Source organism: Rissa tridactyla, chromosome Z (assembly GCF_028500815.1).
Source record: "Rissa tridactyla isolate bRisTri1 chromosome Z, bRisTri1.patW.cur.20221130, whole genome shotgun sequence".
Lineage (NCBI taxonomy): Eukaryota > Metazoa > Chordata > Aves > Charadriiformes > Laridae > Rissa > Rissa tridactyla.
The window spans coordinates 1,561,663-1,588,100 of record NC_071497.1 but is presented as its reverse complement, the minus strand read 5'-3'; the positions used below and the strand labels follow the sequence as shown (position 1 = coordinate 1,588,100).

Genomic DNA, 26,438 nt, shown 5'->3' with positions numbered 1-26,438 from the left:
AGAGTGCACTTGATTCCACTGTCCATGTCATGGATAGGGATATTGAACAATACTGGTCCTGATACAGATCCCTGAGGGACACCACTCATCACCGATCTTCACCTGGTAGTGGCATTTATAATAGACGTAAGGTGATAATAAAAGTATTCTATGGTTTGGGGATCCTCATTTCATAAATGACCATAAATTACTCATGATGGAACTTAAACAAAGATGTCTTACCTGGAATTCTGTTAAAAGACACTGTTTGGACATATGTCTCCTTGAATACCTATGAAAAATGTTCTTCATATAGAAACGGAGAATGGAGCAGGTGTGTTTGTCAGAGTCACATGAAACAGTACACAAAATCATTTAAAAATAAGTCAGGCTAGACAATGAGCAGGATGCAGAAAAGGATCCTCAGCTGAAAAGGGAAAAAGTTATTCTCACATGATTGTAGGAAAGAAAAAAGGAAAAGATTTCTGAAAAGGAGTCATCTGTTGCTGTAAAGGAAGAAGGTACCAAGTCAACATCACGAGTCTTCAGTGGCACCTTTTTGACATTGACGTGCCATGGCTACCAAACAGGCGGTGGCATCTGCTGGCCAGGGTTTTTTTTGTGCTTATTCGGTGTAAAATCGCTGAAGAAAAATGCTGCGATTTCACAAGCCCTTTAATTTATTAACTGGGGGTAAGCAGGCTGAATCCCTCATCCCTCGCATCAGACTGCCCTTCAGGATGAAATGTCTCCTTGCATTAGCAGGTAACGTAACCCAGGTCGCAGAGGGAAAACTCCTGGAGGATGAGGTCATGCAAGAAATGGGTTCTCTGGTGGCTTCCAGCCTCCTGAGTCACTCACATTCCATCTTCCAGAGGCACGTGGACATCCAACTTTTCTTGAAATAGCAGATGCAGTTGTTGGAGCATTCACAGTGTTTCCAGGCTGCTCCACTGTGCTCCATCTCTGATGCATCGGGAGCCCTTGGTGTCACACTTTCACACTAATAGTGATGTGCAAAGACAGAGATTTGTAGATGACGGACCAGCAGCTCAGGGCCCTGGCTTGCAAGACCCTCTGAGAGCTGAAATAACGACTGCCAGATGAGACGTTTCCAGCTTTTCCTGCCCGGTGCAGTCAGGCCACCGCCACCAAAGGGCAGTGTCCGTCCCCACAGGACGTGGGTTGCTTGGCTTCACCTCTTGAGTCCACCTCTGCGTCCCAGCTGAGGGCCTGCAGGTCAGGCCGCTGAAGCAGTCTCTAGCAGTCTCTCGTCCCCCCACCCCAACAATGAATGTTCCTTTGAAAGGGGCATCTCCAACCAAAGAAGAGTGGGAGAGCAGAAGGTACCTGGGACACCCTGCACCCAGGAGGGCACAGGGCTCAAGGACTTCCCCCTCGGTTCCTGCCACCGCTGGGGGGATTTGAGAGGTGTCCAGTGCTTTGGTCAAATAAAGAAAGCGTTGCTCACCTGTGCGCGACAGTGAAGCCTGAATCCACAAAGGCTTTGACTTCAGCAGGTCTTGCAGCCTTGTCGGCTCCGAGGTCCAGTCTTCAGTCTTTAGGGGATGAAATTATTTGTGAGAAAAGTTAATTTTTGTGTAGCTGTACCTTGATGTCAGCTGTATTTTTCCATGCTAGCAATCATAATGCATATTTAAATGTGAGTGCTCACGGTCTGGCTCATAAAGGCGTTCTCTGTTGAATTCTCATTAGGTAATGCAGCTATTAGGCAAGATAGAGACTTCCAGCTCTGATCAAAGCTCGCATTTAAAGACAGTCCAGGGAGATCAACAACATCAATTGCAACTTCTGGATTTCAAGTAGGTGATGGTGGGTTTTTCATTATGATAATTCACCCTGAATGCTTTAGTGTGATGAACAGGTTGCCATGAAACAGCAAAACAAACCCGTTAATTAACATCCATTCACAACACCCAGAGAAGGTTAATGAAGTTCTATGCCATAAAATAATGAAAATACATAATGAAAGTATATTGTCTTGCAAGCTAATTGTTAAAATGAGGCGCTAAATGCCACCCTGTAAGAAGAAAGGTATGAAGCCAATTAACTTCCCATACTTAAAAGAAAGGCACCAAATACAAAGACATGATTTACCATTATAATTGGGGCTAATTTGTGACGTGCAGAACAAGGTGTTTTCGTTATGCACTTGCGCTGTCGCCCATATCCCGGCAGCGCCCAGGTTGGGGGTGCTGTGGGTTGAGGAAGGTGAGCACAAGGATGAAGCCTCACGTGCCCACAGACTCGCCATTTATTTGTTTCTTACCCACGCAGTATATTTTTCTGATTCTAGCTGAAGAAGTACTTTTAAGGTGCCATTTTAACCCTGATGAGTTTTAGAGAGGGGGGAGCTCCAGGGAAGGATGCAACGAACAAAAGCATCTGGCAGCATATCCAGAACAATGCAAACCAGCCCAGCATTGAATAGCACAAATAATTTAAAATCTAATTATAATAACCCTGCAATAATGATATTTCAAAGGCAATAGTTCCCCTCCTTAAAATGGCAAGGTATTTGAATAAAAATTATTTTAATTAATATTGTATCTGAATTGTATTCAGAGGTAAAAATAGGCTAGAACATTAAACAGAAGAAAGTTCTCATCAAAAGAACCGGAAAAGGAATGGGTGAGCGGGGAAAGTTATTCCCCCATTCTAAAGTGGGCAGCAAATTAAGACTGGGAAAAGGGAAGGAGGAGACAGAGAGCAGAGAACGATGGAGATGAATGGGACAAGAAATGAAACCAAAATAAGAGGGAAGGAAAAATGGAGCAATGCCAGGAAAGAAAGAAATCGGAAAACTGAATTGAAGTAAATGCTGAGTTTTTCAAAAGTGAAGGAGACCTTACATAAATTTTCGTCAGAAAGAAGAAGCTTGAGAAGAGATGGCTTTCGAGAGACTGAGATATGCTGGCATTGTGCATTTATCATGAAATCCAAAATACCTATTTACTAAACACTGAGATTTTATTCCAGTTAATGTAAAATTTAGTTAAAATAGGTTACCCTTTGGGGAATGCCCGTCTCCTTTTATATTGCTCCTTTAACAGTCTACCAGATTTATGTATTCTTTTTATAGACCTAAAATAAAATTTAACTTCTGGAACAGACTGGAGCTTCCCCATAAAACTTGGTGTGTTTAAATCAGGTTTACAGCCCAGAGTTACCTCTTCACTTGACATGCCGTTGGCTGGGACCCGGTCGTCTTTGACTGCAGTCTGGCAGTTGTATGTAAAAGTACAAAATGATGTCGTTACTGAAAACTGGATGAATTTTAAACATATTTCAGGATCTCGTGGGAGTCATGCCTTGCTCAGAAATTTGGCCCTTCACAGTGAGGGGAGTGGATGCTTTTCTGTCGGGTCGGTTCGGGTGGAATAGCTGCATTCACCCGCAGAGAGTCAATTCAACCGCCAAAAGTTCTGTTTTCACACGTGAAAATTTACTGTACCACTACTGGAGTTTTCTCTTATTAAACACCCACAGGTATCCCCTTATCAATATTTCAGGGCTTTGCTGGACCAAAGACTGTGGCGAATCATCTGCCTTTTCAACCTCCCTCCTGCTAGATGTATTTTTGTAAGCTCCGTGCAGGAGGGATGCTAATCAAGAAGATTAGCATTTTTAAGAAAGTTTAAAATAAAATTAAACATGTTACTGTTTTATTATTGATAAGAAACCATTAATATTCTGAAACAAATTATTCATATTAATAATAATAATAATTTTATTATTAATCATCGCCTTGTCACCATCAAGCATGTCCCTCCTGAGACAGGCCCCCGCCACTGTCATCCTCCCCCCCGAGCCTCTCGCCGGCTGCGGTTGATGGGATTTGCATCCCAAAGAGACCGTTGTGATCATTTGGTCTGAACCGTACAAGTTGTAAACCTCATGGTTTACGTAACCGTAGCCGCTAGTGTGGTTCACGGAAATAATTCTCAGTATTTGTTAAATGACTTTCTAAAATGTTGTGTTAATTATTTCTGTAGTTCTTCCCATTCTCCCCAAGGCAGACTTTGCTTGATGGCCAAATCTTTCCAAAGTGGTCTAAACACAGTCTCACATAATTTGGTTTTAGGTTTAAATATTTCCTAGGTTTGAGTATTTCCGTCTCCCTCCCTTTTCCAAGGGGGAGGAAGGAAATGCCAAGTCCAATGCCAGCTGCCAACTAGACAAAGTTTGGGTTTGGCCTTTGAACAAAGCTGAGAGTCAGTTGTGTCATTCATGGTTAATTCACCTTTGCCTATTAAAATGATATTCCCCAAATTTGTTCAGTAATATTAACACAAGCAATGGCATGAGACCTTTGTTTCATGCCTGATGGACTAAAATCTCCTGGTTATATATGTATGTATATATATAAATATATATGACAGTAACGGCATGAAAGGTGTATGGGAAGAGGCGCCAGTGCTGCAGTCGCCTGCTGCGGTGGTCGAGCAGAGCTGTAGCTCTTGTTCAGCCCATCCACTGATGCTCAGATGTGACAATCTGCCCTGGCGAGCCATGACCTTGGGGACGGCAGCAGCGGTGGCTCCTGCTGAGCGCCGTCTCCATCCCCACCTGACCTGGCCAGAACAGCGTCTGGATGGTGATTTCTGTTATTCCAGTCAGACGGCTCACGCCGTTAGGTGTGAGGAAACTCATTATACCTCCTCTTCCCATGCTCGGGGTGGACACTGGCCAGTATCATCAGCATAACATCACAATGTCATTTTATTTTCTCATGAACGGAGATCAGGAAGCAAACTCTGTGTTGCATGTTCACGTGGCAGGACTAAACCCAACAAACTCAAGTTTTTATTCTTAAAAAATAAAATCCTAGAACCAGTAAAATGAGTAATAGTGATAAACTGACCTAACTGACTGCTTGTGTAGAAGACATTGAAAAGACACTGTTTATAGTAAACTGCAGTAACATATCACTTAGAGAGATTTTTGTTAACATTAGGGTTTTTTTACCACATTTACAGTGGCTGCTGATGGCAATTATCACTTCATCAGACTGATACAAAGCTGTTATCAATCACCCAGTATAAAAACACTTTCACTCCAACACCCTTTTGGAAAGTGATGTTCAGTACTAGAAGTGCCGTAAGCATTAAGTCTAGTTATAAAATCCTGCTCTTTACCTGTTGGTTTGCATCCTAACTGAGGCCCAAACAAATTTCAAGCGATCATTGTTTGTATGCAACCATGTGTTAGAAATTAATGCAATTACATTAAAATTTTCCATGACACTCCTACAGTCGGGTCACATGCATGAAAATTTGTATGTATGACTGCAACTTGGACCTAAATTCATGCCTGGTCGTGGTTCGTGTTGTAAATTACATGTTGCAGCATAAGAAAAGCAAAATCTAAATGATATTGTTCCCTTTAACGCGACGTTTTGCAGATTTGGCCCGAGCAGCGTCCATTCTCCGCTCTTCCCCGGGGTTCCCCATCTCCTCTGGGTGCTGCCTGCTCTGTTCCCTTTGGGTCGGCTTTCACATTTCCATCCAACTTCTGCCTCAAAGGCAACCATGCATTCTCTTTTTGTTTGTAATCTTTAAGTTACAAACTTTTTTTACTGTTATGAGCTTCATTTTCAGAGCACAAGTGATTTTGCTGCTCTCCCCGATGCCCAGCAGTGCAGTTGATGTTCTGTGGGACAGTGTAGTTCCTTCATCCACCTTGAATAGAGTTAATTCAAATGGGAAATTAACATTTTTCAGCCCTCAGATATTTTCCTAAAGTAGACCACACTACAGAAATCACATCTTGGCATGTAGGTACAACCTGCAAGGTAAGGATTAATGAAATAATTGAGCTGAGGGCTTCTTAGGAAGTTACTGAAGAGATTTAGAGTAATTTAAACAATTTATTCAAGTGACTCAAGACTCCCCCATAACACTGACTAAACCTTAGTCTTGTTGCTAAAAAAATAATTATAATTTTAGGCTGACAAGTATTCTAAGTGACTTCAGGGATCAGATACAGACCCATCGGAAATGGACAGAAGCGCAGCTGACACGGTCTGAAGCAGATCAAGCCCAGCACCAGCATCAGCTCCTAAACTCGGTGAAGGAGAGGCTGGTAAGTCTCCCCAGCACGGCCACCGGGGTGGCCACCAGCCCTGATGGGGGTGGCAGCGAGAAGCACCGCTCCCGCCACCTCCATCCCGGCAGGTACCAAATCACGCACGCAGAAACCCGAGATCTTACACAAAACCAGGTGGCCGGGACATGGCCAGCGAAATGATGAGTTGTGAAAATCGTGTAATCATATTTCGGAAGGGATATGTGGAAGTCATAAAGTTCAACCCCTCGCTCAAACAAGGCCAACAGCAAAGTCAGGGCTCAAGCACCGTCCCCGTGATTTTTACATATCTCCGAGGATGGAGACCCCACAGCGCTCCGGGCATCCCAGGAAATAAAGTCTTACTTGATCAGGGCACCACCACACCGTCTGTGTCACCCCGACGTACCTGATGAAGATATTTTCCTGTCCCAAAGTGAGCATCGGTGCCACCAAGGGATGCCACCCCGTCTCATTCACTGGCAGCTCGGAACAGGGAGGGATCTGTGCAAATTCTGACTGGTTTTAAATACAGACAAACCTTCACCATCCCGCAGTCGGTATGTTAAAACGCAGCACGTTTCGGTTTCACAGCAGCAGTTGCCGCTTGGTGCAGGACCAACACCTTTTAATTAATCCCTTCCCAGCTTTTAAGGTTTTTCCTCGTTTGCTGCGTGCAGTTCACTCTGCTTCAGAGTTCAAAAGCAGTCGAAACACGATCACCGTGTCTTAGCACCAGGATGGAGGCTCCTGATCAAAGACCAGTCAGAAGGTGCTCGGAAATAAAACACTCCCAAACTTCAATCTCCATTTATTCTATCTGATGGTGAGCTCTCGTACTCAACGCAACCAACGCCTAGTGCAGCCAGGAAGACATTAAAAACATTTCTGACTCGTCAGCTGCTATCTCAAAGCTTCCACTTGAACTCCCTTCCTCCACTAATACTTTATGTGATTATTTTGCAGAAAATACAGAAATATACGTGATTACTCTCCCCTAAGGGACACCGCTGTGCCAAAAATTACAGTGTTAACAGGAATGAAAGTTTTCAAAGCCGCTCTTATAGAATCATAGACTAGTTTGGGTGGGAAGGGACCTTAAAGCCCACCCAGTGGCACCCCCTGCCCTGGGCAGGGACACCTCCCACCAGCCCAGGTTGCTCCAAGCCCCGGCCAACCTGGCCTTGAACCCCTCCAGGGATGGGAAAAATAGGGATGTCCCTCCAGGGATGGGGAAAAGTCAACCTTAAATAGGTTTGAATGAGGAGCGCATCTATTTTTCTGCGTACACATACATGTGCACGGAGGTGTGCAGCTGGTGGTTCCCTGGAAGCCTTGTCAGTGGAAGCACAACTCAGTCCCTGGGAGCTGAAGGAAACCTCCACATGAACACTGGAGACAAAGCTGTTGGAGATGGGTTTTGACCTGCACTGGGAGGATGCTCATCCCACTTCAGCAGCAGGTCCTGGCAGCTGCCTCCAGCATCAGTCCTGTCCATGTCCTTCTGTGGCTGGGGCTGCACGGACCATCGGGACAATGGATCTGGCGAGCTACATGCTGGTGGTGGAGCCGTCTGGGAGCACAGAGCAGCAGCTCGGTTATTGCTGGGGCTGAGTGCCTCCACCAGCCACCTGCAGCGCACGGCAATGTTTGTAAACTCGGAGCGTGTTCCACCACCGCGCTGAACCCTCTTTAGGTTCAGACAGCTCTGCCAGGCTGGCAAACACCTCCCTCGGCAGGCAGAGCCATGGCCTTGGGGACATAGGACTCCCCTGGGCTGCAAGGGCTAAAGAAGGTCCAAGGATCTGGATCACACCAACTAGATTTGGAGTTGACCAGAGGACTCGGTGCCAACTTGAAGACCAAGGAAGGGGCGGGCAGCTGCGCAGCTTGGGTTTGGCCCCCCCTGAGGGGGGGGAATTGCCTCTGAGAGCTGCGCTGAGCTCTAAAGAGGGAGAGGACGGCTTGGCGTCCCTCAGACGGACAGCTGGCACGGGCTCAGCCTCGTGACTCCTGCCGGCGGCTGAGCCGGGTTCACACCGCAGCGTTGCACCCCGTAGGCTGGAAGGCCTGGGCTTGAGATGGGCACGTGAAAGCAACCTGAAGTGGCTTTTCTGAGTTCCCAGTCTCTTGTTGCAAAGTGTGACAGCAATTCACTGGATCTAAAATGAAGAAATAAATAAAATAATAATTTGAAAAGCCCCTCTGTCCTGGCCCAGCCCCCCCTTTCCCAGTTTATTGGGTTAGTTGGGTGGGGAGGAGAGGAAGGACACGTCCTCTGGGGCACCAGACCTGCATTTACTCACTGCTGTCACACACGGGATCAGGAAGCGAGGCTGGGTGAACGCATGGCTGGCAGGAGGCAGGTTAACGTGAGCGTATGCAAAGTGTCTCACTATAAACCCGTGTTGTGTATTTAAAGGAAAGAGCAGAAAAAAGAGTAGAAGAAAATCTCCTACTTCTGTCAGTAAAGCTAGAGCGAATGGATAAACCGCAGAAATACGAAAAGCAGTTGAACCAGATGAAAAGTGATGAAAAAAACCTACACGCAAGAGTCACCAGATTTGAAAGACAGATCTTGAAGGAGCTTGAGGAAATCCAAAATGAATACAGATCAGGTGAGGACGGGCTTTCATGCAATTTATTTTTAAAATATGTTTCTACAGTAACTCGCTGCTCCAGAAAATACTTTCCAATACAGACAGAAAGACATTAAAAAGGCCATTTCTCTCTCCAACCCCCATTTACGGGGGTGTGTGGGTTAACCCGCTGTCCGCAACCAGCCAGCATAACGTTTGCAGACAGGTTGCGTTCTCTTCCCAAGAGTCTCAAGGTAAGATCATTTAAAAGGCAATTTCACAACCTGTTTTCCAGATTTTTTAGTGTACCTGTTCCTTCTGTTAGCGAGGTCACTGACCTTCCCTGGGAGGTACAGGTCACTCCCTTTTGCACAGATCCTGCTGCTGAGATCGCGTTTGATGGCTTCCTATCATTTTCATCCTTTAGTCCCCGTTCCCCACCAACAGCAGCTGGGGAGGGAGGCACCTGGATGAGTTACAGCCACCCGAAAGGGACCAGGCATTACGCAAGCCGGCAGGGAAGCGGTTGGGTAATGTTGCTGAATTCACGGCAGCTGCTTCTTCTGGGGACAGTCAATTAATGCAACTCACAGACCATGAACTAATTTACCAATCCGAGAGGATCCTGGCTGCTTGACTTTCAGCAGCGTTAGAAAGGCTTTCGGCTGGCACTCAGCACGTGGCCCTCACAAGGAAGGTTTTGCCCGCTGTAACCCATCCCACGTCCCTCAAACCCGACCTGCTGTAACACCCTCCCCTGCAGCTGATAAGGGAAATGCAGTGAACACATCAGGTTATCCAAAAAAAACCCCTCAGCCCTCTCTCCAAGGGAACAGATGGCTGAAAATCATCACACAAGGGCTTCACATCTTACATGTTCTCACTCGAAACTCAAGCGTCTGGTTCTCCTCTTCCAAGCTGTCTGTGATCAAAGACCCCGTCTCTTTCCTTCAGCTCCAATTCCTTCGCTCTCTGCAACCCACCTACAAGCCCTGCTCCGAGGCTGCAGCAAACCAAGCTCTAAATTAGAGAAGGGCTTTGTGCAGCTGGAGACGGGGGGGCTTTGGCTGCCTGCGAGACCATCTGAGCAAGCCCAAGACAGCATCTGCAAGAAGGCTAAGAAATTTCAGAATAAAAGATTCTGGTGCTGAAAAGAGAGAGCTCCTAACTTCACGTTCCTGCCTGCAGAAATTAATGACAGAGACATCTGTTTAGACCCAATTTTGGCCACGCTTGTGTTCAAACTCAAGTCCAACAACTGCTCTTTCCCATGTCAGTCCTCCGGCAGGAACTGACCCCCCAAAAAAGGGGGAAAAGAGGTGACGGAAGAGGTGCGGAGCAGGGAGAAGGGCACAGTGGCAGCCTCCAGACTGTCTCAGCAGCTGCCTGTGCTCAGCACAGACGGGCGTGTTGGAAATCAGAGACATGTCTGGAATTTACAAAATTCTAAGCCCCACGCAGCGACTTGGTTGAGCACTAGGCAGAGCGTAGCAGTGGCAAAATTAATCCATATTAAACAACCATTCCAAAAAGAGAAACATACCATCAGCTGCCATGTTACAATAAGCACTTTTAGAAAAAGAAAAAAAAAAAGAGTAAGAGAATTAATTTTAATCCATTGTTAGTCTGACTGCTTGCTAGTAAGTTAACGCCTATGTGACACCCTGGACAAATGTGAAGAGCTCATCCCTTGTAATTTGAAAGTTACTGCAATCTGGGAACAGCCAGGTAACGGCAGGTCACAATCCTGCTTTTCCAGTCTTTATGGACAATATTTCACCATACAGTGGTCCGACAGAGGTGCATCAGGTGCTCCATAGCTCTGTTTTTGGAAAAAAGTGTGCCTGCACGCTCCCGTCTTTCTTTTTCTATACCTGTATGCCGAGGCACAAAAACTCCCAAACCGCGTCCGTCTCAGGTGGAGGGTGGCTCTTACTCAAGGGAGATCCGTGGCACCAACCCCGCACCCGGTGAGCAGAGCAACAGCGTCAGTATCCAGTGGGAACGCGGGCTCTTTGGCTCAAAATAAGGACTGCGGACTTAAAAAAAAAACAAAGAAAACCCCCCAACGCTCAGTGGAAGAACAACACACTTTAAGGCTAAAAATACGCTTGGTTTTAAAGCCAGGCAGTATTTTCTTTACTCCGCACCACAAATCTGGTGCCAGTTGCAGTCTATGGCTCTGCGTAATCACGCTTGGCATTGGCCAACGTGTTGGAAGATGTGATTCCTATAGCAAGGAGCTTGCAACCTAAGCTGCTAACGCATGTCTGTGGTGGTCTGTTTCTTGTCAATGGTATTCTACGTCTTTTTTCATCACAAAATGATGAAATAAGAGTAGATTTAATGTGCTCACTATTAAACGTGGGTCAGAAACCTTTGCAAAGAAAAAGAAGAGTCTTTTAATGTATGGAAAGTAACCACTATTTAATTAATTGTTCCTATCCTTCTACCAGGATTTCAATCCGTTCATGAATCTCTGGAGCTGCTCAAAGAAATACAGAACGCAAAGCTGAAACTAGAGAAGAAGACAATTCAGAAAGACATGAAAAAGAGATGATGAAAGCGACCTCCCAGAAGGCCGAAGACCCGGCGCGAGCCTTGGCCACTCTGGTAGTGCTCTCTCCAGCGAGGAGCAGCTTTGGGTTAAAGAGAGAAGTGGCTTTAGACAGACCTGATTTTGCTCTCCCTTGTCCCTGAAGGACGTTACTGCTACTTACGATACTGTGCAGCCACAAAAATAACAGCTCTGTAACACCAGCACCACACCAGTTTTACAACAGGATACTTCACTGTAGAAGAATAGTTAAACTTTAAGGATTGACTTAAAATTTTACAAGCAGATTTCATACAGAAGTATTGGTATTATCTACAGGACTTTAAGAAAACAAGCACTCAGTTATTAAGTGTGGTTAGCCCAGTCCTGCCGTGAGCTACATCAGTTTTACGTTGGTGTAAATATTAAAATCTGGTCTAGTAAATTCCTCCAGCTGCACACAAGGTGTACGTAGTAATAGCGTTATGAAAACTGGTATCAGAATATCTGCTGGTGCATGATTTGGACCTGTTATAGTAAGTTACTGGATCATTGAAGCTAGCTAATAAATTAGGTACAGGTGACAAAATGCAAGCCGATTATTAGCACATACATTATTAAGAGGGTCTATTTCTCATCTTCTGTGCTTGGGTAAAAGTTAGTAGTGGTTTGCAGTAGAATGCTCAAAAATGTAACTGACATCGTGGGTTTTGCTTTGGTACAAAAAACAAGAAAAATCGATCTGGAAACATGGATAAAAACTCTGGGAGTAGGGCAAAAGAAACATATTAGCATTAACTTCCCTAAAGAAAATAATACAATTTCTTCAGCAGAGAGGCCAAAAAAGGTGGTCATAATGCAATTTTGATAGAAACCTGTTAATTTCTACAGTACATTTGTTTCCACAAAGCCCAATACTGTCCACTGCCCAGAGAAGAAAATTCACGAGGACTCAGATAACCACAGTCCTCCTCCAACAATCTGTATCTCAAATCTCTTGTGCTCTTTGCTCTAGAGAAAAGCAGGCCTTTTCTCTCAAGTCCACAAATTCCAGGTGGTTTCCAGGACCTGAAACCCCCTGATGCAGCCAGCGGGGAACACCACCCCAGCAATTAACCACCCTGCTCCTGCAGGCAGAACCTTTGCATGTTAACAGATCCTCTAGTGAGTAAGAAGTCCCTGAAATCACTCATACCTTGTAAAAGACGAAGAGCGGCCACCACAGTTGCAGCCAACCTTTCTGCATTCTGCGTGTGGCCACGCTCTTCAGAGCCAAACTCCGCAGGAAAGGCTCCCAGCCCACGCCGGCCTTTGGATCAGGTCTGTGTTTGGCACATTCCTAGAAGCAGCAGGAAACCAGCAACACCGAAATCCCAATAACGGGCAGCAGTTTCTGAGCTACTCTCAGTCCGTATTGTGGTCCCACCATATGTTCTGTCCATTGCAGGGGGTTTGGCCTTTGCTGTAGACTTGAACTCCCTTAGTGCAGCCGTAGCAAGACATTCGGGGTTGAGGGCAGCCTCCCAAACTGTCCCTGTCTAGCTCATTCTAGGTGCTTTTGCCATTTTTTGCGCAGGTACTTGGCTGCCGGTGGAGCAGCAGTTAGCACGGCTCAGCGTGCCTGCCTCCCCACCGGGTTCTCCGGATGCTGCGGCTCCCCGTGTACCGAGCAACAGCAAAAAGGTGAAACAAGGGCACTGACGAAAGTGTTTCTAAAACTGCATGGTGTCCAAAAAAGAAAAAAAAAAGAAAAAAGAAAGGAAAAAAGCCAAGACAACCATTAGAGTCTAACGCTGGGAAAGAGAAAAGGACAGAAGCATTGCTGCACGTTTCCTTCATACCTACCTACCTATCCATCCACCTTTCTACCCACCTTTCTATCCATCCATCCATCCATCCATCCATCCGACAGCACGACACAACCAAATGCTGCTCCATCCCAGCACTGATTTGTACGATCACAGTAGAAGGGCATGAGGGCATAATCGTAAATTCAGATCACACACAAATATATATTTGGAACGTTGCCATTGTTTGAGTGACTTCACTGCATAAAGGAGTTATCTCACTCTTCATCGCTCCACACTGCGACCAAACTCCAAGTGACCCCTCTCTCCCCTGTAACCACCACATTTAAAAGTTATTTAACTGTCAGAGGTTTGGTTAAATCAGCAGAAAGCAAATTAACTGGGAGAGAAGGAAAGCTGAATTCTAGACATCCAGGACTACATTCAACTGGGAGTATGGCAGGATTAGGGATGTATTTTTCCTTGCAAAGCTGCATTTGTGCAGCATCGAAACAGTTCCCAAGGGTTTTATATCTATGAATTTAAAAAATAAATTTTTAAAAATACAAAAGGTATCAAACAAAAGCATTGGGGAGAGAGATGTATACACCTGTGTGTTTGTTAAACTCCAAGGCTAGGCAAGGCTAAATTAATGTACCCGTGGTACTTCGTGACACAATTTTGAGAGAAGCTCAAAAGTGGAGCATAAATCCAACCGAGCAATTCTTGGGAAATACAGAGAATGAGATGAATATGCATGACTCAAAGAAATAAATAAAATTCTCAGAAGCAAGCCATTGTCTCATGTTTGTATAAAAGGATACGTAAGAAACCTGTGAAACCCTTCATATCTGAAGTAGCAGAATGTTCTACCTCAAAATTGTTTAAATCTCATTCCATTCTGCCTCCAGCACAAGCCAAAACAATAAAACAAATTACTATTGGGAAACATTTGTTTTTTTTCCCCCCTTTACAGCAGTAGCAGCCACCCGTATGACTTCCCAGGGAATGGAATCCAGAAACAACCCTGTGTTCCCCAGCCCGGCGGTGCCCTCGTGCCGCACTTCGCATTCTGAGTCTGAGCGCCGCAGCAGGATAAAATACGGGGCTGGCTCAACCTGCACGAACTTACAAGTTCTTCCAGCACTACAGCAGACCTTCGCCAACTGCTGATTTTGTAGAGGCTACGCATCATTAAAAAATGAGGATGGCAGGGTTTTTGCCTAATACTGTTGGATTTTGCAGACACTGAAATTTGAGTTCACGTTTCCTGAGCACTTTTCACTGAGTAGGTGGTAGAGATACGTGGTGGGTTGTTTGGTTTTTTTTTTTTTCCCTACAGGGCACGTAATAAAACTTTGGGCTGTATAATTATTTTGTTCGAGGCGTTCATCACTTATTACAGTAAAAGTAACTTCAGGGTCTTCTGAAAAGAAAAAACACCATCGTTTTTTTTTTTTCCTAGTGCCAAATATTCACAGCTGACGGTTACATAGCTGGTTTCTCTAGTTCTTTGTCCGTTCTCCTAGACATTAGGAAGCATTCAGGGTTTAGAGCTGAAGACAGCACAGGCTAACGCTCACGTAGGAGCGTTTCTGCTGAAGGCATTAACGAGGGCAGGCAGCTGCTGACTGTGCTGCCGTCAGGCGGGCGATGATGGCTCTCCCACCACCAGAGTAGGAGGCACAAATATCAAGACCATACGCGAGGATACGAAACTATCGGCTGCAAGAACTTTTCCAGGCTTTTAATAGCAGCAAGCTAAAAAAAGTTACAGCTCGTCTTGAGAGTCACGAGCCTGGCTTTTGCAACGTTCCCTTCTAACATCTGCAGCTACTGATAGTTCAAGACTATGTGACAGTAGGCTGTGAAGGGAACCACAATTGATCTAAATTTACCAAAAAATGCCTTTTTAAGGAAGGTGTTTTGCATCGAGATGGGTGGGAGAACAAAAGTGTGGGAGACAAGGAGGGATTCTTGCCATTCAGAGAGGTTTCTACTCACCTCCCCAGAGTAGAAACCCCAGCCTACAGAGCTTAGTTTTCCTCTTTGAAGTGACAGCGTCACGCCGGTGGCTCTCACCCGCTTTCCGGAGATCGCGGCCAGTCACAGAGACGCAGGTCCCACACACCCCAGCTTGGCATCCTGCTGGCTTTAAGCACAAAACCAAGTGTGTGTCCAACGCAGCCCCACTGCAGACCTTGGAATTACCCTTTCTTCTCTGCAATAAGGGACCATCATGAGCCACCATAAGACTTTGATGGACAGAGAGTAATTTTAAGAAACTTCAAACCAGTAAGGGAACAGCTATCGTGACTCTTGTCAACAGCTTGAAAATCCCCAATAGTAACGCTAACAGATTAGAATAATTGCTTTTTTTTTTTTTATTTTCACGTACATAAAGGCAAAATAACATCACGTCTTAAGAACCACTGTCATGATTCATCCAATTAAGCAGTCAGCAGCAGAATTATCAAGACTTAAATAGAGCCTGTTACACACATTTATAAATATGGCCCTGTCCCTGACAATCACAAGCTTTTCTTGATGGGAATGTTTTCGGAAGCCTGCAGTCAAGAGGATACACTGCTGTAATTAGCTAAAAGAAAAAGTAAAATTAAAAAAGTATAAACTGACACAATACATGAAGTTCCAAGTGGACTTGTGTCTCAACTGCAAAATGAAGTGTATCAGAGTGGGGGAGCGAGCAAGAGTCTAATGTGGTGCTTAGCTGCTGGCTGGGGTTAAACCACGACACAGGGGAATACGGGCATTTTAAATCTCTGAACGTCTTACAATACCTGGAAGAGAAGTTTGCTGCTGCTTAACTGGTAACATTCTGCACCAAAACCACCTTGCCTCACTGCCAATGCAGTTAATATTGTACTTCCGTGTGTGGCCGACGCAGACAAGTACTCTTCATTGCGAGTAGCGCTGAAGTTTCAGTGAGGAAGAAACGAATAGCAAAATTCAGAGTTTTCCTTTCAAATACAGCGTATTTCTATGGTGGAACCCATGTCAATAAGAAAGTAACCTCCTTTTTTTTTTTCAAGAAAAAGTAAAACGAAAGACAAGGTTGCAGTTGCTTCAACAAAACAAAACCAGACACAAAACAAATAAAAAAGCCCAAACCCCATCAGCTCCTGGAAGATGGACTGATTAAGTTGTGTGAATAGAAGATTTTTCACTTGAGACAGTCCATACTAGGCACTTGCTGACAATTTCTCATTTAGTTCCAGAGCTCGAACATCTCCATTAGCTTTGGCATTTTCTACAAGCACCTGCCGGGAAAAACAAACAACGAAGAACTGAAAATTTAATATTTTACTGTTAGTACTTTACTGGCAATCTCAAACGCATTTTAATTTCTGCTGTGCGGTTTCCCTGGAAGAGAAGGTAACGCGGAAGCCCAGGTAGGAAATATCAAACACTACGCATCAGCTTCCTCAAAGCATCGGGCACGTAAACACCCCACCCTCTAGCGACTTGCTAAATCGCAATGGGCTACAGCAGCATCCCTGGCCACCTGAGGCTGAGACCAGGTCTGACAAGTCTGTCACCTGCTGGCAATGAAACAAGCCGAGCTACGCGAGACCCCTCTCCCTTGCCTCCTGCGAGGACGTTTGTATAAATCGACATTTGCCAAACAGGAGCATTCTCCTCAGCTACTTAAAACTGCCAAGGCACCCTTTTGCCTTCCCCATGCAAATTTACCCCTCTTTGATTTACTTTCCACACCTCCTGTTTCCAGCGTTTCTACTAGTTAAGAAAGCTCCCATGGCAGCCTAATGTTCACAGATGTTCATGAAGCTTCTGGCACTTCTCTTGTAATCCAATCACATTATACACATGAAAAAGGAAAACCATGAAGTAGAATCAAGCAAATCTTTACCCTAGCCATTATTTTTATTGTACTCTCTGACAGAATACAGATCACCGTGCAGAGGCAGGCATAATGAGATCATATTGGGACCATCTGAACTCATTAATTCTAGCTTTTTTATAAACCTGTGTGTCTGTGTACAGATTTTTGTCAACACCAAGCCTGCTTAATGTGTTGTACCTCCAAACCTACTTTGTTACGGATTCAACATTTCACCAGGGAACAGCTTTTAATCTGGGCAAAAAAGCTCATTGTGCCAGTGGCAGCAGCGAGGAGATTATTAGGTGAGTGTATTCAGAGTCTGAGCAGCAAAGTGACTCCAATCAGAAGTCAAAATGAATGACCCCTCTTTGCACCACATGAAAGAGCTATGTGGCTTTGTGAGTTTGACCAAATCCACTTGTGAAATACTATCAAAAGAAACTAAGGTACCACTTACTATGTGCTGAAAACAATGTGCCATTACAGAAATAATAAAAATCTTAAGTACAGAACTCCACTGTTCAGATCTTTTGGGTCAAGGACACCATGCTGTTCCAGCCAGGCTAGGACTAACATTTTTAGTGCATTAATGTGTTCTGGTAAAATTCTGATAAAATGGTCTTCATGTCTACTGGAGAGTCACTAGTAGAATTCTTGCCAGTTTGGATTAGAGAGAGATTTTACCATTTGTTTTTCAATAGTATTGCATGGAGGAATGGAAGACTATCAAAGAAACTGGATGCAATTTCAAAAATTGAGGTACCTTTTGTCAGTACGGAATCCTTAAACGTTGCAACCTCTAGAGCCGGCAAGCCAGCACTTCCCTACGCTCCCTCTACCCGCCTTCCAAGTTGCAAGCACAATATTCAACGTCAATAGGCTGAATTTCTGTATAAAATGGACTGACTTACGTGTATTAATTCATGATCATCTTTGGCATACAGATGTTGCAGGAGGTACCAGCGTGCCACTGACACTATGGTTTCTGGATTACCTGGCTGATATACCACTCTTTCCAACATTCGACGAGTCTCCCTAGAAGCATAACCAAAACATCACCCAAATCAAATGCAACTGACAAGGTGGAATGTAACACACCAGTATACCAGAGCAAGTGACAATTATCAGGAGCAATATATGGCAGGTCCTTACTTCCATACCGCCCAAGAAAGTGAGGGAGCAGAATTGTGCATTCCTTTGTTTCCTACCCAGTTGCATCTAGAACGCTAAGGAGGACTGCCGCCATTGTTATGCTTAACATACTACACTCAAGTTAGTGCTTTAACTTGCAAGTAACCCAAATTAGATTGACACGGCAGATTTTACAACTGCTGCTGTAACATGATAAACACCAGACTGTCTGTGATCTCAGCATAATCTCTGATTTCAGTATGTGATCTGCTGAATAAGTGCAGCAGGTATTCTCAAGAGCTATGAAACACATCTTTTGGAAGACAGTGCACCTGAAAGAAGCAGGTAGCACAATAAATCTTAATGATCCCAAGAAAATTTAATGTTACAGACAAATATATTTAATCCAGGCACCCACAAAAGGTCCTGCAGTTCCTGCAAACACAGAGGCAAGAGGTGAAATTGCAGGAGAGAAGGAAATTGGAATAAAGTGGTACACAAAATCTAAAATTCTATTTGGCTGATACTCCCTTCCAACATCATCAGCTTACAGCTAACTGAGACATTTTCAAATTAGAAATCTGGTAAAAACTGGCAATTGAGTTTATGGATGTCATATTCACCCACTGGTGCTCCACCAGCTTCGGCTCTTGTTTCAAGAATTCTGTCCTGTGTAAGCAATGTGATTTTCCAGTACACTGTGTTGAACAGGCTGTTGAGAGGTTACATCTGGTTTTTGTTTGCTATTAGTAGTTACGATTAATTTCTTGTTTCAGGATTTTGAAGCACCTAGGCAGATCAATTATATCTTGTGACACACCTTACTGTTCACCTAAGTTAATATCTGAAATTGTATTAAGGCTGATATTAAGGGATTAAATAAGTTTTCAGCCCAATTTTGTTACAATCCACAATAGTCACAATCACAGGCTGCCTGTCATCTTTTTAAAAGCCCACAGAGAAAGTAAGCCAGTTTGTTAGAAATATCTGTAAAACCAGGTCAAATTACTGAACAAAAACGTCAAGAATATTCCAGTTTTCCGTAGCTTAAGGAAAATTACTGTAAAAGACAAACTAGACTTAATAACCAAACTCACAAAGTAGGAGGCTTCCAAGCGCCCTCTCCCAGATCTTCCTTCCCTTCCTCAAAAAGCCACAATGAGCACCTGGCTGTTTAGGAATGAACACGAACTTTGACTGGGAGCCCAATTTAGGATCAAAATTAATCCCAGCAGTAGATAGGGTAGTGGTATTTTTTTCCACTGTGTTATTTAACAACATGTCTGATAAATGTATAGACTTCCTAATTAACTTATTTATAGTTTTTTTGAGAAAAAGAGGAAGATTCTGCTGCTTCCTTCTCCACACACCACTAACCCCTTCCCCCCTCTCCCTTTTCACTGCCATACTACTTCCAGAATTAATTCCTGTTTTCAATTTTCTTTTAGTTCTTGGAGTTAGATCTGGGGATAATGACCACCTGTACTTTTGGACAGCGTGTTCCATTTAAACGTAACAGATAATGCATACCTTGCTCCCATTTTGCGATTATACTGCAGCAGGGCTTGTAGGAGAGCTGCCAGGGGGCAAGAAGAAAGCTTCAAAGCTTCAGTTGTTGCCTCCTGAACCAAGGATGGCCAGTGCTCATTTGAGACATCAGCCTGTGATAAAAAAGAGAAAGAGAAAAAAGAGAAAGAGAAAAAAGAGAAAGAGAAAAAAGAGAAAGAGAAAAAAGAGAAAGAGAAAAAAGAGAAAGAGAAAAAAGAGAAAGAGAAAAAAGAGAAAGAGAAAAAAGAGAAAAAAGAGAAAAAAGAAAGGGCTTTATTGTAGTGCATAGTGTAATCAGTTTTTGTTTGCAGCTTTTTAGAGAGCAGGTTTAATTCAAGCTGTTCTGAGTTATGTAAAGTATTTGGCAGGTTAGAAAGAGATTTCTTTAAAAAAGCGAACCAAAATTAAAAACAACAACAAACAGTGGTTAGAAAAGCCTGGAAAAAGTCACGCTAAACATTCCAGGACCAGCCTTGCCAGCATCCCACTTGATCATTTATGCAACAAATCTTTTTATTTTTTCCATACATATTTTAGTAATGCTGGTTTTAATCAGAAACCCTTGTTTGCTCTTCACCTTGTAAATTTTCATCCCATGTACCCAATTACCTAATACACCAACTATGGAACAAATCCCTGTATCTTTTGGCCTAAGAAAAATCTTGTTACCCCCATTGTGTCAAGATAGCATTCAAATCCCTGCAGTTGAAGGGGTGCCCAAACTTTCATTTGGACAGATAATTGGGAGACAAGCCATTTTGAAACAGAGAGCTTTGTTGGATCTGAGCAAGGTTTTCATCAGGCCTTTGCACATTTTATTAAGCCAGTGCAGATTAGAGAGACCGAACAGAAATACAATGATCAGCCGCTCCGCTCATGCAAAAAGCAGAGATGAGATAATCAATTTTGTACTAATTAAATTTTTAAACAAAGTCTTGTATATTCTCAGGCACTTCAGGCCAGCATTTGAAGAAGTAGTATTAAGTAAGCTAGAGGGTACCTTGCGACCTGTGCAGACATTTAAGAGCTATAGGAAACAGGAAGCAGACCACTGGAAAACGCATGGAAGAATCATGGAAGAAAAAATCCTGTCACTTGACAAATTGTGCCATTTGAAGCATATGGCTTGTGAGAAAGAAACTCGTCTACACTGAGGGGGATTCTCTTTTCCCACCAGAAGCAACAGCTTTGCAGCTTTATCCTTGGTAAAACTGGCTGCCTTTTCTTATATAAGCACTCAGGATATATGGGGTTACTTTGCCTGATTTTGATTATGGCCGTTAGCTCAACCATCTGTTAAAATACATGAAAAAGAGTTAGGCAAGATCACAGCAGTATCTACTTTACACCAGGCTTTAAAGAAGTCTGGTAGTGCACTTCAAGTTTCTAGAGTGACAATGCTTAAAAAGAACAGACACTCGCCAAGAATGTGAATTATGTTCACCTGGCCCCTCGGTGCAAGGAGTACAATAATTTTCTTTATACCACAAAGTACACTTCCCTTAGATTGTCTTTATACTTCAAGGCAAGGCACCATATCTAGAAACGACCATACAGCACAAAGTTACTTGAAACTTGACTGAAGTCTCCATGCACCAGTGCAGGAAAAATGTTTATTAAGGCAATTGTCTGAACAGGAGGACAGAGATTGCAGGGTACATCAATTTGGATGATCAAACTGGATCTGTTATTAGAGAAATAAAACTTATTGAACAAGTTAGCTTCTTTATGTACACGGTGGTTCTACGTGATTATTTTACAGCAACCTCTCTTACAAAGAGACATTCCAAAAACAGTCTGCTCCTCTTGCAGTCTCATTTTATTCTCCAGTTGCAATTCATAAAATGCAAACTCATTTAAACAGGGGCTTCATTTAAAGACTGCAGAAGCCCTGCATCCCATGAACTCCTATTAAATCATGCAGTTATGTAATTTTGATTATCCTACCATGTAGACTTCCAGTGCGAGCATAGCGAGCCTGAGCAGGCTGGACAACTTCCCATTCCAGCTGCCCTGCTGTGACGCCAACTGCAGACTCTTTCTGTAACACATCTCTGCTCCAACCATCATTCTTTGAGACTGATAGACTTTTGCCAGCCACTGAAAATAAGCATCCAACAAAATCAGTCATGGAGCCACCAAAACACACATCCATTAGCTAATATCGTTTAGTTCAATTTACGAGAGCACCACAGCACGCTATTAGCTAAAACACCACCACCCACCCAGCCCTCATTCCAACAACAAACTGCCCACTGCACTGCAGGAAAATGAGCTGGCAGTACATCTCACCACAGTAACTTATTTCAGAGTTCCCTTGACCACCCAAGGACAACTGTTTGACAGATGTCTTAATCTGGAGATTGCACACAGGTGAACAAATAACATGACTGGCTTTGTGAAAGTCACCCTTCGGACCAGAACAACATTGTGTGGTGCCTCATTTGACTCTAAAAGTTCTGTAGAGATGAAAAGATAATTTTTCCTCTGGAACAAAGGTTTTTCCTGACCATCTGAGTAATGTTAGGAACACAAAAGATATTGCAATGTGAGCCTGAACTCAGACGATGGGTGTATACTTGTGCTACAGCTTCTGACCCCACAGGGTCATCCTGGAGGAGCCCGATGGGCAAAGGAAGTAGACACTGGGATCTGTGCAGAGTTTCATGCTCCTGCTGCCTGCTCCACCAGTACAAGATGTCCTGGATTTGTTCATGAAGAGAAGGAAAAGGATTCTAACTCCTCCCTCTTGAATTCTGTCGTCATGTCACATTTTTTGAAGCAGACGCAGCCACGAGTTTGCAAATCCCAGACATGCACACAATATGCACCAAGATGCATAAGCCACATTTAGGAATATTCTTTGCTGGATTACCAAGCAAACCAAGAAACATTAAAAAACCAATTCCCTTGCTTTTAAGCAAAGGTCCTTGGGCTTTTCCTAGCTAAAGACTGACTGGTGTTAAAAAGGGCAAAATTCATAACCCTTTAAGTTATTTATCATTAAGAAGAGACACAGCAGAAAGCATTTATTAGCACTAGTGAGATTTTGCATCCTTGACATCAAGCTGCAGGACTGCTTTGTAAGGTAAAACATCCATTCAGGAGGCCATTCCAGGCAGGAAAAAAAGCCTTCTTTGGCCTCAGTTCTTTGCTGCTGAAGATACATAGCACTCAAGATGTGAAGGAGAAGAGAACCCTCGTAGAAAAGCACAATGGCAGCTCTGCCAGTTCAGCTTTTATCTATTTTTCTAGTAAGCTGCAGCACAAAAAGGAGAGCAGCTATCAGATCAGGAGTTCAGCAGCACTCCTAAATCTTGCAAAACAACCAATAAGCCAAAAACTTAAGCAAAAAGCAAATTAACGGCCCTTCTAACTTAGTAAAACTGTAAGGCATCATGATGGATACTTCTGAGCAAGACAAAACATTTATCAAACTCCTAGGAAGTCTAAAGCCAGAAAACATAAAAGCATGGATCTATCCATTAGGAACAGATGTAGCAGCCAGGCTTTTTCAGAATGCTATCCAAGCCCTGAAAAATATCTTCTTTAATTGAAGACTGAAAAGATCTTCCTCAGAGCTATCTTGTCTGTGGCCTGGATTTAAAAAAAACAAAACAACTCTCTCCCCCCCCAGGACACACACGCTTTCAGCTCACTTCTCCCTGCTTGTAGGCATGATGACACTTGGCTATGCAAGGGATGCTTGAAGAATATATGTAAGCCCTAATTCCATTTTCAAAACATTTTACTAAAACGGGATACAATCATGTCTTGCATGGCCCTGTATTTTGCAAATCCAATCCCAATGAGTTCTGCAGTTCAGAGAGACAAAGCCTCAGAAGCCAAAGAAAAATGCATCAAAAAAGCACCTTTCCACAAATGATACTCGTATGTCGCAGAAGGGAAGATAATCTGCAAGGAACAAGTGAGATATGGACCTCCACAGCAGCCTTGCACTGATTTTCTAAGACTGAAATCTACTTTAGTGAATCTTACCACAAACAAGGCTTTACTTTTTCAGCAGGCGGAGGAAGCACCATAAATCCTATAACTACAGAAAGGACTCTAGAAGTTCAAGGAGTTTTTCTAAACAACATGCTGCTAACACTGGTAAAGGAAGATAGTAACCGTATCTAACAGCAACGGTTAGGAAATAAATAAATAAGTGTGCTGCATCATCAGAAAGATCTCTTGGCATGTGTGAGACAGACTTCTCAGATTGTCTCACAGAAGCAGCATATGAAGCAAGTTATAGCGCCTTCATATTAAACTAAAAATGATTTCTAGTGATGCCATGGAAGGGAGTGAGTGAACGCTGTTACTGGGAGTGACTGCTCTTCCCTGCAGTCTCACTTTACACAAAAGAACGGTGACACCTGACATCAGATTATGGAGAAAGAGACTTACCCGGGTTTTCAGACCCTGAATAAGGAATTGTACATTAGGAAACCATTTGCTTCCATCTATTCGTATGGGTTATGAAACATTTCACCAGTTTCTGCTCACATGCCAAGCCACAGATCCCTAAAGACACACATGCCAGGGGTTTATCTCGAGTTTGTAATTCTCCCGCCTCTGTGTCTGCTTGCTCTTATGAACTGTCCTTATTACTTCAACTAATAAAGAAAATTAGCATAATGTTAAACCTTATAAAGGACTAAACATAAGCGTTTTTTTCTGTCATTGGCTGTTGGCAGACAAATAAAAGCGAACAGTGAAACAAACTCTCAGCCGCTTACAGTGCATACTGCGCTGAGAGCAGCACACCAAAGTCAGGGAGAGGATCCACACTTACTTGCCAGGCTGCAACTGAAGTTGAACTGGTCATGACTGTCTTGTGAAGCTCCTCCAGGACGTTGTCTGGAAGCTCTTTGTGAGACTGCAACAGCTGCTTACACTGAATTTGTCTCAAAAGCAAAAACAGAGCTGGGTGCTCAGGGCAGCTTTTTAAACCCTAAAACCAAAACAAGGCGCAACGTGATTATCAGAAGTATCATTTCCAAATATCAGAAGATACTTTGATTCTTCCATTTCGATCTTTACAGAAAACAGCATTGCAAGCACTCTCAGGATGCCTGCAACATGGCATTTTCCTCCTACTCTACAGAAAGGAGTGTTCCAGAAATTGACACATGAAAATAGGAACGTTTTTTCTGTCCTCAAAATACATTTGAATTCTATTTTAAATTTTGTACCTGTCGTAGCCTTAGAAGTTTCCGAAAGATAGATAGGTAAATGGCAGACCTCTAGTTCTCCTTTGGCTTCACAATCATTACAAGATTTGGGCTAATGGAAGCAAAAACCTGTCCTGTTGCTAAAAGTGACCTTGAGTATGTTCCAAGCAATTTCAGTTCTCCCAGCTAAGCTGCTTTATTCACACTGGAACAGAAGCACTTTACTAAACATTTCCTGTTCAATAACAGCAGATACAGTATTTTTCGGAACAAACTCATGCAAAAAAGTAAAGACAGAAAAACAGCCATCTGTTGCACTACCCTTCTCAGGTGAAGCATATAGAGCTTCTTCAAGTCATATTACATGTTATTTTACCTGTTCAAATCACAATACTTCCAAGAATTATAACTCAAACCAGATTTGTTATAAGAAACAACACTTGTACTTTTCACCCATTTTTTTTATAAAACAAAATATGTTGTTTGTGGGTCCTTAACAAGCTGCCACTTTGCAAAGAGTACGTGGACGTGCAGAGACCTTCTCAAACATAGTGGTAGGTGCTAGGATTTGCTGCAATTTTCCCCAATTAATACGTATGGAATCACATTGCCTGTCTCAAATTGAATGACTGCAGCGCCTGACCGTCATACCCAGTTACGCTGCTTTCTGAGAATCCTGGGGTCCAAAACTGTCAATGGGAGTTTGTGGTACAAGGAGTGTTAACTCTTGGTTCTTCACAAATTGCAGTCACTGACTGTGCTCTCCCCAAGCTATTTATCTAACAAAAACCAAACAATACCACCTTGGTATGTTTAGAAATCTCCGATCCTTCTTAATGTACGACAGGTCAGTAGACATGCTGGCCAAAAAAGGAAAACACCTCCTCACCAAGCAAACGAAGAGACAAGAAAGTACTTCCTCCTAGAAAACCAGCATGTTCATGGAATTAATTTTTTTATTGATAGTGGTTGTTGGGTTTTTTAAACTCCTTCCCCGTTAATACAGAAATGCCATAAGCAAGGAGCTTATGTGTGTTGCTGAGTCCAACTGTTTTTCTGCTAATCTTTTGCCAAGTCTTCTGTTCATGAACACACGAAACACACAAGGATCCACATACTTGAGGCTTGTTAACATCCCATTCCCCTTCCCCAGCTGTGTTGCCTCAAGACTCTTCTTTTTAATAATTAAACCTGTAGCATCCAGCTGTGGCTCTGAAATGGAGTACCAACACAACAAAGCAGAAGACACTTAAGTCCTCTGCAAGTCTCCTACCTGGATTTCTTGCCTTGAATTTCTATAACGTCTTGCTTAATACTAGGTTAATGAATAAAGACAGGAAGGGCAGACTTCACGTTGTCATGTGACAACGTGGGAATGGCTTTAAGCTGCAACAGGGGAGGTTTCAGCTGGACATCAGGAAAAAATTCTTCCCAGAAAGAGTGGTCAGACACTGGAATAGGCTGCCCAGGGAGGCGGTGGAGTCACCATCCCTGGATGTGTTTAAGGGTCGTTTAGATGTGGTGTTGGGGGACGTGGTGTAAGGGAGAACTTTGTGGAGTGGGGTTGATGGTTGGACTCGATGATCCCAAGGGTCTTTTCCAACCTAAATGATTCTATGATACTATGTCATGCACTGCTTGTTTCAACTATTAACACAGTTTTGGTGTTGCAAACAGCGCTAAGGATCTTGGAGAGGGGGGAAAATGCCAAAAAACATTGCATCTTGTAGCTCTGATGGAACAGACAGT

The 26,438-nt window shown here is 43.5% G+C and overlaps 2 protein-coding genes across 6 annotated transcripts in view; one reads left to right on the top strand and one right to left on the bottom strand.

Moving 5' to 3' along the window:
• Window positions 1-11,205, top strand: part of FAM81B (family with sequence similarity 81 member B) — a 28,375-nt gene extending 17,170 nt beyond the window's left edge. Inside the window, exons 5-8 of the mRNA XM_054185672.1 lie at window positions 1,696-1,802; window positions 5,949-6,084; window positions 8,489-8,684; window positions 11,102-11,205. Of these exons, the coding sequence (XP_054041647.1) occupies window positions 1,696-1,802; window positions 5,949-6,084; window positions 8,489-8,684; window positions 11,102-11,205 (543 nt within the window). The remainder of the gene's footprint in view (window positions 1-1,695; window positions 1,803-5,948; window positions 6,085-8,488; window positions 8,685-11,101) is intronic.
• Window positions 11,206-15,944: 4,739 nt separating this feature from the next.
• SKIC3 (SKI3 subunit of superkiller complex) overlaps window positions 15,945-26,438 on the bottom strand; it is a 52,652-nt gene continuing 42,158 nt past the window's right edge. For 2 of the 5 annotated variants that reach the window (XM_054185463.1, XM_054185464.1), the window contains exons 38-42: window positions 24,311-24,469; window positions 21,460-21,612; window positions 19,495-19,625; window positions 17,745-17,868; window positions 15,945-16,249 (exon numbers count right to left, since the gene is read on the bottom strand). In XM_054185463.1, coding sequence (XP_054041438.1) covers window positions 16,172-16,249; window positions 17,745-17,868; window positions 19,495-19,625; window positions 21,460-21,612; window positions 24,311-24,469 — 645 coding nt within the window. In that variant the 3' untranslated portion in view covers window positions 15,945-16,171. Of the gene's footprint in view, window positions 16,250-17,744; window positions 17,869-19,494; window positions 19,626-20,956; window positions 21,052-21,077; window positions 21,197-21,459; window positions 21,613-24,310; window positions 24,470-26,438 lie in introns of those variants that run through there. The other 3 variants (XM_054185465.1, XM_054185466.1, XM_054185467.1) reach the window with 3 other exon arrangements.